We start from the raw sequence: 12,385 nt of genomic DNA, 5'->3' as shown, positions 1-12,385 counted from the left end.
TGGCATCATGTGGACAAAACAAACCAGTTGCCTGATAGCACTGATCACTTTCCAGACAGTAATTTTGGTGTTTGCCAGAGAAGGGATTTCTAAAGAGGGAGCAGAAATATATAGGGGGTGTTTATAGTGATCCCTTGGATGCAAAAAAAGTAAATAAATAATTAGAACTTTGGATCTGAAAAATAAGAATTTGAGCTTTACTAACATTTGGTTTTATAGAGTGTTAATACTAATACATATGTATATATAATTTTAATATACTTTTATAAAATTATATATTATATAATTTTATATTTATATATTATATATACAATTTTAAATATATAAATACAAAGGTGAATTCTCAAGTATTTTTGCTAGTGGGGTATACAATCAAAATAGTTTGGTGACAGATATTCTAGATCCTTGATTCCCCATCTTTGGGCAAAAGAGTTATTATAAGAGGCTCATTAATACATGTAAATGGACCTATTTTCTCATTCAGTAGATACTAAAAGTACAATGATCTGCTAAGGGTTTATAATGTTTAATGTGTTTTTGGTGTTGTGTTTTAAAATTTACTGTAAAAGTGAGTTCCTCAAGCCTAAAAATACTGTGAATCCACTGGAGGAGACACATCTACACAGGGGACACAAACGAGCAAAGAGAGGGGAGCGTTGAGTCCCAATAAAATATTAGGTTGGTTGGTCAAAGTATTTAAGCTATTGAAAAGAATTGTATTCCATACATGCGTAAGTATCTCTCTTTCTCTCTCGCTCTTTAATAACAGACTTTTTTTCTCATCCTCTTCCTTTGTTCCCCTATTTTGTGTGACTATTGGGACATCTCAGGAACTAGCTTCCAGCACAGTGTTCCTGTTTATTTATGTATGTATTGGTTTACTAGGGCTGCCATAACAAAATACTACAGACTGCATGGCTTAAACAACAAATTTTCTCACAGTTCTGGAGCCTAGAAGTCCAAGATCACTGTGTTGGTGAGTTTCGTTTCTTCCAAGGCCACTCTCATTGGCGTGCAAGTGACTGTCCTTTTGCTGTGTCCCTACATGGTCTTTCACCTGTCTACATGCAACCCTGTTATTACCTCTTTGTGTGCCTTAATCTCCTCTTCTTACAAGCATACCATCAGATTGGGTCAGGGCCTCCCCTAATGACCTCATTTTATCTTAGTCCCTTCTTTAAAGGCCCTATCTCCAAACACAGCCACATTCTGAGGTACTAGGGGTTAGGGCTTCAGTATATGAATTTGGGGGGAACACAATTCTGCCCATAATGTGCATTTCCTTTTGATAAATCTACTTGTTTCAGGAAAGTATGTGGGACCTAGGAATATCAAGAAGTAGTATGATTAGGGTGACCATATCTTAATTTGTCCAGGACAGTCTTGGACAAATTATTATCCTGACTTAATTTAAAAAGTGCCCCATTGACTGTCAGAAGTGTCTCATTTGTATGATAAATTGTATGGTGATGATCCTGATATAGATATTCGAGGGCCAGAGGGCGTGTATTAAAGCCTCAGCTCAAAAAATGTATTGTTATACCTGAGTTTCCTCAACTATGAAGTAGAGACAATAATAGTACCTGCATCAGGGTTATTGTGAGAATTAAATGAGTCAGTGTGTATAAGTAAGTCATTTGGAACATCACCCCGAATATAGTGAAAACTGTGTGTGACATTGAGTAAGCACAGAGGAAATATGTTTGTCAGAGGTGATTATATTTGTAGGTATGATGGTTAATTTTGTGTGTCAACTTGGCTGGGCCAAGGTGCCTAGATATTTGGTCAAACATCATTCAGCGAGAGTGGTTTTGGATGAGATTTACATTTAGATGGGTGGACTTTGAAAGCAGGTTGGATAAGTCACACTCACGTACTGCAGATCTGTCAGTTGAAGGCCTGAAAAGAACAAAAGGCTGACATTCCCCCAACCAGGGAGGAATTTACCAGCAGATTGCCTTTGAACTTAAACTACAGCTCTTTCCTGAGTCTCTAGCCTACTGGCCCTCTGCATCAGATTTTTGGACTCACCAAGTCTCCATAATTGTGTGAGCTAATTCCTTAAAATAAATCTCTTCCTATATATACACACATCTTATTGGTTCTGTTTCTCTGGAAGACCATGCCTAACGCAGTATGTGTGGACACCAATGCTGTACCTGAAGAGAACTTCTAATTTGTTTAAAGTTTAATATATTTCTGGATTTTTGTGCCCTTTTAAATTCACTGTGTTCTTTGCATGTCTATGTACATACCAACCAAAAAAAAAAAAAAAAGATCCGTGACAAGATAGCTAAGAGAGTGACCAGGCACTCTCTATCTTAATCTCAGTCTTTAAAAAACAGTTATATTTTGCATTCCCATACCATGTTTTAAAATGATACTGACATTATCCATCTGTGGGAATTTTCACCATTATTTATAATTATGAAGATGAATCATTTTTTTCAGGAAGTTAGAGTAGCATCTCTAATAAATGTTTGGAATAAAATTATAATAGGTTTTGGTAAACCGAATGTTGATTTTAAAAAATTGAATCACTCTGTTAAAACTGAGCTCCGAAACTAGGAAATCAGGCAAAAATATTGGCAAGAGTTCAGCCCAGTTAAAAGATTGGCAGATCAACCTTATGAAAAAAGTTAAACAACTTGGAAAAGCAAATAAAGGCTTGAGGAACAACTGAGTAGCAGCTATCAAACCTAAAAAGGGTTATTGTGGAGGGGATGGAGACCAGCTGTTCTCTAGCTCAACTGAGCCCAGACAAGAACAAAAATAGATTAAAAAAACGGCAGCATGACAGACCATTTAGATCTAGGCTTCTGCAGTTAATATGGTTAGAATGGTTACTTAGGAGTTCCAGATATATTCAAGAGAGTTTTTAAAGTTGGTTAGGTTTACCTTTTCTTGGTGTGAAGCCAAGTGGAAAGTCCAGATCTAGATTTCTAGTGGGGTTAATCAGAATCGCTTGGATGTGGGATAGGGCTTTTGTAAAAGCCACAGGCTCCATCTTTATGAAGTGATAGGAAGTGATTTCCAGGATATGCTGTTAAGAATAAAAGTACCAAGCAAAAGGGAATATATACCTTCAGTATGAGAAAAAGGGGAAATAAGAATGTAATAGTTAAAAACTGATAAAAATATGTATTTGGGTTTCTTTTTTGGAAAAAAGTGGATAAACCAGAAACTAATTAATATAGTTAGCCTATTAAAGAGGTAAGGTAGCAGATGGGAGTGGAACTTCTCTGTGTGTATTTTTTATTAGTTTATTATTTCCTATTGCTGCTGTAATAAATCACCACAAGTTTAGTGGCTTAAGACAACGTAAGTTTATAATTTTACAGTTCTGGAGGCCAAAAGTCCAAGATGGGCACTAGGCTAAAATTAAGGTATCACAGGGCTGCCTTTATTCTGGAAGCTCTAGGAGCTAACTTGTTTCCTTGCCAGCTTTCAGAGTCCACCTGCATTCCTTGGTTCATGGCCCTGTTCTGCATCAGCATCTTCAAATATCTCTCTGAATCTGACCCTTCTGCCTAGTTGGTCTACATTTAAGACCCTTGTGATTACATTTGTGTCCATGGGATCCTCTACAGGATAGTCTCCTTATCTTAATTCCCATTTTTCCCTGGAACATTACATATTCACACCTTCTGGGGATCAGGATATGCATCTTTGGAGTTTGTGTGGGGACATTATTCTGCATGCCATACCTTTTAAGAATAATTTTACTCTTAAACCATTTAAATATTTATTCAAGTTAAATTGAATCAAAAAGGATAACAAAAGCGAACTCTAAAATTGAATACAAATAGGCCTAACTATATATCGAATAGAAATATAACTGTATATTGGGAAGAAAAAAAGACTGAATTCAACTAAGTTTTGAATACAGGACTCTGCCAATACACCCTTAAAATGAGATCTATTTTAAGGACCAAAGTAATTGCAAAGAAATCTCGATTTTTACTCAGGAAATTTGTTGTTGGTAGTATTTATAGTATAGTGATCTCAAAACTATTGTTTGTATATTTTAGGATAGTGTAAATGTGTTGTTATGGGGAGACAGAGTGCTCACTCTGGAAGAAGGGAGATAGAAATAGGGAATGGAGGAAGGTAAGAGAGAATCCTGTGGTGTGGGGCTTTTTATGTTTATCCCCTGAAATGGCATAGAAGATTGACACCCCCAGGAGCAATGAGCACATCTAGTACCAGATCTTGATTTCTAAATAGCATTCCTTGATAAAAGAAGTCTAATTTCAGAGGGAACAGGTATAAAGTACAAGGTAAGCCCACAACACCTAGTGGTACCAAAAAGTTAGGCAGTGCTCAAAGATTCATGGAGACATATCCAAAAATGAACAGAGGACTCCCACTGGCCCAATGTAGGACATCTGAGTATCAAACAAACCAAATGATAGTAAGATTTTGAATTTAAAAAGGAATCTTTTATGTTAAAATATAGGCATTTGGGGACTTCCCTGGTGGTTCAGAGGCTAAGACTCCGTGCTACCAATGCAGGGGGCCTGGGTTTGATCCCTGTTCAGGGACCTAGACCCCACAAGCTGCAACTAAAAGATCCCATGTGCCACAACTAAAAAAATATATATATATATATGTGCGTGTGTGTATATATATATATATATATATATATAGGCATTTGAGGTTGGAGGGGACAGCACTTCTTAAGAGAAGGGAAGCTAATAAATGTAAAAGAAATAACAAATTTAGAAAGGATAATTGATTATCCTGTTTCAGGCAGGATAATCAATAGTTGTTAAAATTATTTTAGATGCTTTAGAAACCAGCTTCCTTCAGAGAGCAGTGAGATGATATGTTGTTGACATACAGGATATTTACATTTAATATCATCCCCCTGATTACTTATTACAAAAGGAAAATGATTGGTTTACAAGAGAAACCTGGTCAACATCACCTTAATCGAATGATCAAACTTCACATGACATGGGATGAACTGATATTTTGTGCCTCCTGATGTGATAAAATGGTAAGAATATAATAACTATATGGTATTCTTGCCAAGAACACTTGACTCTAATCAGGAGGGGAAAAAAATCGGGTAATTACAGATGTAGAACCTCTAGATTAAGTCAAATGTAAACTGAAGCATCATAGTGACAATCGATGCAATTTGTGATCCTCAGTTGAAAATTTAAAAAATAAAATAGCTCTGAAACACATTTGGACAATTGAAAGCATTTGTATGTGGGCTGTATATTAAGTAGTATTGTATATTAAATGTCTTGCATATAATGTATTGTGTTCATGTAGGAAAGTGTCTTAGGTGATACATGCTGAAGTATTTGGGGATAAATTCAGCATGATGACAACTTTCAAATGTTTCAGGAAAAAGTAGAAATACATATATACACATATGAGAGGGGAATGAATGCAGCAAAATGTAAATAACTAGTGAATTTTGGTGAATAGAGCTGGTTTTTATACAACATTTTCAAATTTTCTGTAGGTTTGATTTTTACAGTAACAAGTTGAAGAAAAATTCCTTTATTGGGCCCATGGGCTTCTTGGTACCCTTTGGGCTTATCTTGTTTGTATTTCAAGTTGTTGTGAATGTTTACTTTTTTTTTTTTAATGTTTCTGGTTATCTATTTGGAAGTGTCTCCCTTGACATCCAGCTCTGAGGCTTTAGGCAGTGTGATTTTTCAAATGCTTATAAATAGAAGAACTTTAATGAAAGCAGTGTCATATGTTAATCACTATGGAGCTCCAATTTATAGGAAAAACATTTGAAAATAAAATGGACACACAGTATCTGGTTTATAGTTGGCACTCAATATGAGTGTGTTTTGTAAGCTTCTACATACCATTAAAATATTACCTGATAGCACCAACAACAAAAGGCACAGATTACCCTTCACAGGTCTGAGGGAGGGCCTGGAAATCTCTGAGTATAGGGCCTTGATCTGCATTTTAAACTGGTTTGCTACCTTCTTTTGAGCACTGCAGTTCATGTCCCTAGGGAGCCCTGATATGTCTTTAAGGGCTCCCTCCCTCTCAGGACTCAGTCTTATATCCTCCAGGAAAAATTCCCTTCCCTTGCCTCCTCTTTCATCCTGGTATGTCTTTTACCATCTGCAGTGATTTTCATATAGATTTTCCTCCACTTATGATAGGGTTACATCCTGATAAGCCCACTGAAGGTTGAAAATATCTTAAGTAAAAAAAAATGCATTTAATAAACTTACCAAGCATCATGGCTTCATCTAGCCTACCTTAAACGTGCTCAGAACATTTAACATTAGCCTACAGTTGGGCAAAATTATCTAACACAAAGCCTATTTTATAATAAAGTACTGAATATCTCATGTAAGTTATTGAATACTGTACTGAAAGTGAAAAACAAAATGGTTGTAAGTGTATCAATTGTTTACCTTTGTAATTGTGCAGCTCAAAGACACGGCCCAGCATCACAAGAAAGTATCAGTATCATACCGTATATTGCTAGCCTGGGAAAAGATCAAAATTGGAAGTATGGTTTCTACTGAGTGCGTCTTGCTTTCACACCATCATAAAGTCAAAAGTCAAACCATCATCAGTAGAAGACCATATACTGGATTTTTTTCCCTTGGTTTCCCACCTCTCTTTGTGAGCAGTAGATCCGAATTGCTCAGTGTACTTTCGGTGGAGGCACCCTACACAGTCTCACACCTAACTTCGGCTGCTCATCCAGTATGTGGGACAGTATATTTTTTTTTTTTTACAATATATAGATATTTTTAAGGGATCTCTGATTTTCCACCAAAAAAAGAAAAAAGAAAAAGTCTCTCGGAGATACTGGGAGCTCTGGAGGAAATTCTGAGAGTGTAAACCAGATTCATGCCTCCGGGGGTTATGCAACCAGTCTACTGAAGATAGAGGTTAAGGGGGCAGCCCCTGAAGTTGGACTACTCAGCCTTGAAGCCAGCCTCTGTGGCTTGAGAGCTATGTGACCTCTGGCTAGTGCTTTAACCTCCCTGAGCATAGTTTTCTCTTATGCAAAAAGGGGATGTCAGTACCTACCTCAAATGGTTGTATTAAAGGAATTTACATATATAAAGCACCTAGAAAAAATGCCACTAAGGGTTTACTCTCTTAATCATCATAATTATCTTTCCATGGAACATCAGGCCTGGATCAAATTCTGTTTTCAAGATATTAATGATGATCCTATATAAAAGAACATCTTTCTCACTTTGTGTCTCTCATGAGTTCAGGTTTCCCTGGGACTCCTGCATGGTCATGCTACTCACATCCTGTGGCCTCCAGAGCGCTGGCAGAAATTGGAATCTGTTCTTCCTCCAGAGCGCTTGCCCATTCAGAGTGAAGAGGACTGCCTGCATGGATCTCCCTGAGCTACTGCGATGGGGAGGCACCAACCCCAGGAAGAGGGATGGAGAAGAGGAACACCATAGGGGCAAAGCTTCCCCCAAGATGATACTGTGCAAGAAACATTTCTATCACATTAAGATGATCTGTATTAGTAGAGAGTTTTAAAATACTAAACAGTACTAAATGTCACCTGACTTTGTGTTAAATTGTAATACCCTGTTCAATGCCAAAAAATGCAGACCTTTGGGAATATGAAAATTTTATTCCCATATGTCTCAAAGGGGATAAATTTTGGGTTTTTTTATGCATACATATTCTATTGATAGGTTTTGATTTTGGAGCTTGCTGCTGGAAGAATATGAAGATTAATATGTGATGGAAGTAAATAACATTACCCAGTTACTCTTAAGATGGAAGATGAAGAAACATTATACACATAGTGTTAGGAATTATAATTGACAGTATCTACAATGCAGTAACTGTCAGTTAGGAAGGACAGTAAACTATGATGTAAAAATAAAACACTGATTTGCTCAGGTACTGTTCTGAGTGAAATGGTAAAATGTTCTGAGTGAAATGGAAAAATCACTCCAGATCAACCAAGTTTGATTTTTTTCCCCTCCCAATGATTTTTCAGTGCTCATGTCTGTAAATCTGAAATCACCTATTGAAAAGTGGAGTAACATTGGCATAATAGATTTTATAATTGTATAGCTAAGGAGGTAAATTCCCTGCATGCAAGTTTATATGTATGAAGCTTTTCTTTTTTTCCTCCCATTGGTTGGAGGTTTGTGCTTATGGAAACTACATCTCTAGCATCTGTGTGCCTCGTCTCATTTTCTTTTGTTTCATCTGCAGATAAGATCCCAAACAAGGATTAGCTATCTTGCAAATGTGGCTGCAAACTCATTAGCTGGCAGGAACAGAAAGAGCAACAGCAAAAAACATATGCAAATTAAGAGTATATGTTACTAATAATAATTAATTAGCATCATAATAGCTAGTTCAACACACATCAATGAGTACTTACATACTAAGGTTGGTCAAAATCATCATTTAAAAAAAATCTGCTTAATATCTCTCCGTAGATCTATATTATCCTTATGAGTTCCTCATTTCCATTTCCCTCTCTTCCCCAACTTGAACTTCACACTTTGGTCTTAAACTGCAGATCACCAAATTCTCATTGCTATTTCAAGGCTTGAAACTTTTTTACCCCTTGGTGAAGTGCATCCCCTGGGATTATATGTAAAATATTGCATGCATAAGAGTATTAAACCTTTAATTACTAGAACACAGGAAAGTTCGGGGACTATGGAAGACAGGATTGGGGGTGATAATGAGGCGGGACAGAGTAGAGAACAAATAAAGGGGTACCTGGATTAGCTACTACTTACCCTGGTATGGAAGAATTTGGTATTTTAACAGTTCAGCAAATTGGCTATCAGCCTTACTACCTTATTGACTATTTGTGTCTTCCTATTCAAACTATTAATTCAAGATTGTAAATCTTCAGACAGGAGACAAATGCTCCTTCTATTTAATTTTGTATTCTCAAGCCATGTAGCATATCACCAGCAGAGTTAATTCTTGATGCTTGTTGAACAACTCAGCTCATAAGCTACCTCCTCAAAGATGAAACTCCAGGTAGAGTTTATAACTGTGTTACCTAGTATGTACTTTCATGAGTGCATCAATCACTCTCACTATTAACCAACCAAGAAAGAGTTCTTAATTGTCCCAGGGCCAGCAAGAGGCAACAGACTCAGGAGCCCAGTCTTTCTGTGAAAAAGGCCTATTAGCTTATATTCATAGTTATGACCTGAGGGACAGGATTCTAATGAAACACACATATAAGGGCTGACTGTAATCCTTTCCAGAGACCTCAGAGGGCAGGCACTATCTTTACCCTCTCCCTCTGTCATGTTGCAGAGCACAAGTATCTCTCAGAGAAGAGCCTTATGCATGTCCAGTGCCCTGGTTTTTGTGACTGCCACCCATGGGACACCCTTTGATCACTGGCTGTGGTGGCCAGCAGGGCTGGCATTCATGTATCCCATGGGACTATAATAATTGGAGAGTCACTTCTTGGCTGGCTACCATCCCCAGGGCCCTGCACAGTCAGGAGACTGAAACCTGCACCCAGTCTTTCTGTGACAGAGGCCTATTTGCTTGACCTGGAACTTTATTCTGAGGGCAGGGATCTGTTTTAGCACACACCTAGGGGCCTACTGAGGTAAGAACAGCACGGACAGAGGTGGGTGGATGCCATATTTGTGCTCTCCCTCTGCCTCATTTCAGGTTACCAGCATGTCCCAGAAGACAGCTTTTCTGGCACCCTGATTTTTGTAACTGCCACCAGAAGACTCCTCTAGATTTCCTGGCTCTGGTGGCCAGTGAGATTTATGCTTGTGGACTACATGTATTTACATACTTTAAAAGCTGCTGCCTGAGGGCCTAGCTTCCAAACCACTTGAATCTAGGTACTGACTGAGATCCTCCCCTCCACTGACAGGTCTTGGCACACCCTCAACTACAAGGAGCCACTAAAAATAAAACAGGCTGCATGAACAATCACAAAGGATTGACAGACAACCAAGAGCTAAGGCAGAGTAGAACAATAAGATTCATCTCCTACACAAGGCCACTCCTTTAAGACTGGGAGAGATGGTTGTTTTATTTAGTGCATAGAAACCAACACAGAGAGTCGAGGAAAATGAAGAAATAGGAATATATTCCAAATGAAAGAACAAGATAAAACCTCAGAAAAAGTCAATAATGAAACAGAGATAAGTGATTTACCTGAAAAAATTTCAAAATAGTGGTAATAAAGATGGTCACCAAACTTGGGAGAAGAATGAATGAACACAGTGAGAACTTCAACAAAGAGACAGAAAATATACAAAAGTGCCAAAGGGAAGTCACAGAGCTGAAGAATATAATAACTGAACTGAAAAATACACTAGAGGGATTCAACAGCAGACTAGATGAAACAAAAGAAAGGATCAATGGAATTGAAGACAGAGTGGTGGAACTCACACAATATGAGCAGCAAAAAGGATAAAGAATGAAAAAAAGTAGAGATAGTTGAAGGGGCTTATGGGATAACATCAAGAAGACCAACATTTTCATTATAAGGGTCCCAGAAGGAGAAGAGAGAGGAGAAAACTCAGTTGAATAATGCCTGAAAACTTTCCTAACCTGGGGAAGGAAACAGATATCCAGATCTAGAAAACCCAGAAAGTTCCAAAAAAGATGAACTCAAATAGACCCACACCAAGACACCTTATAATTAAACTGTCAAAAGTTAAAGACAAGAAGAGAATCCAAGCAGCAAGAGACAAATAACTTGTTATGTTATGCACAAGGCAACCCCCATAAGATCATCAGCAGATTTTTCAGCAGAAACTTTGTAGGCTAGAAGGGAGTGACACAGTATACTCAAAATGCTGGAAGAAAACAACAACAACAACAACAACAAAAAAAAAACTTCCAATCAAGAATACTCCACTTGGCAAAGTTGTTGAAGGAGAGGTAAAGAGTTTTCCAGACAAGCAAAAGATAAAGGAGTTCACTGTCACTAAACCAGCCTTACAAGAAAAGTTAAGGAGACTTCTTTAAGCTGAAATGAAATGGTGCTAATTAGTAACAGGAAAACATATGAAAGTATAAATATCATGGGAGAAGTTAAATATATAGTAAAATTCAGAATAATGTAAAGGTGGTGGCTGAATCACTTATAAAGCTAGTATGAAGGTTAAAAGACAATGGTAATAAAAATAACTATAGCTACAACAATTAGTTAAAGGATACACAAGATAAAAAGATGTAAAATGTGACATCAAAACTATAAAACATGGGGGGGGGAGTAAAAATATAAAAAGCTGTAGATTGCATTCAAACTTAAATTGTTATAAATTGTTTTACGTAAAACTCATGATAACCACCAAGCAAAAACCTAGATACATAAAAGGAAAATAGAAAAGAAACTAAGCACACCACTACAGAAGATCATCAAGTCACAAAGGAAGAGAGCAAGAGAAGAAGAAAGAAACAGAGGAACTATGAAACATCCAGAAAACAACAAAATGGGAATAAGTACAAACCTATCAATAATTATTTTAAATGTAAGTGTCTTTTGATTGGAGAATTCAGTCCATAGAGTGGCTGAATGGATTAAAAAAAAAAAAAGACCCATCTATAGGCTTCCTACAAGATACTAACTTGAGACGTAAGACACACTGAAAATTATAAGACATTGATGGGAAAAATTGATGAAGACACAAATAAATGGAAAGATATCCAGTGTTTATGGATTGGAAATATTAATATTGTTAAAATGTCTATACTACCCAAAGCAATCTATAGATTTAATGCAATCCCTATCAAAAGATGCATGGCATTTTCACAGAACTAGAACAAATACTCCCAAAATTCATATGGAACCATGAAAGAGCCTGAATTGCCAAAGCAACCTTGAGAAAAAAGAACAAAGCTGGAAGTTTCACACTTCCTGACTTCACATTTTACTCAAAACTACAGTCATCAAAACAGTACAGTACTGGCACAAAAAGAGACACATAGATCAGTGGAACATAATAGAAATCCCAGAAACCTATTCACTTATGGTCAATTAATCAATGGAGAAAAGACAGTCTCTTCAATAGGTGGTACTGGAAAAACTGGACAGGTACATGTGAAAAAATGAGATTAGAACATTTCTCCTATCAAACTTTCAATGGCATTTTTCACAGAAATAGATCAAAAAATCCTAAAATTATTATAAAGAACCACAAAAGACCCTGAATATTCAAAAACAATCTTGAGAAAGTACAAAGCTTGAGCCATCATCCTTCTTGACTTCAAACTATATATCAAAGCTATAGTAATCAAAACTATGGTACTAGCATAAAAAAGACACATAGATCGATGGAACAGAATAGACAGCCCCAAAATAAACCCATACATATATGGTCAATTAGTTTATGACTAAAGGAGCTAAGAATATACAATAGTTTCCAGGACAGTTTTTCAATAAATG

The 12,385-nt window shown here is 36.9% G+C and overlaps 1 protein-coding gene across 1 annotated transcript in view; it reads left to right on the top strand.

The window, feature by feature from the left end:
- Window positions 1–8,023, top strand: part of IMMP2L (inner mitochondrial membrane peptidase subunit 2) — a 903,124-nt gene extending 895,101 nt beyond the window's left edge. The window contains exon 7 of the mRNA XM_081244027.1: window positions 7,230–8,023. Coding sequence (XP_081100153.1) covers window positions 7,230–7,367 — 138 coding nt within the window. The 3' untranslated portion in view covers window positions 7,368–8,023. The remainder of the gene's footprint in view (window positions 1–7,229) is intronic.
- Window positions 8,024–12,385: the final 4,362 nt, after the last annotated feature.

The sequence above is a fragment of the Mesoplodon bidens genome, assembly GCF_964165515.1.
Source record: "Mesoplodon bidens genome assembly, chromosome: 9".
NCBI classification, from domain to species: Eukaryota; Metazoa; Chordata; class Mammalia; order Artiodactyla; family Ziphiidae; genus Mesoplodon; species Mesoplodon bidens.
Note: the sequence above shows the minus strand (reverse complement) of the source record. Positions and strands in the feature narration are given on the sequence as shown.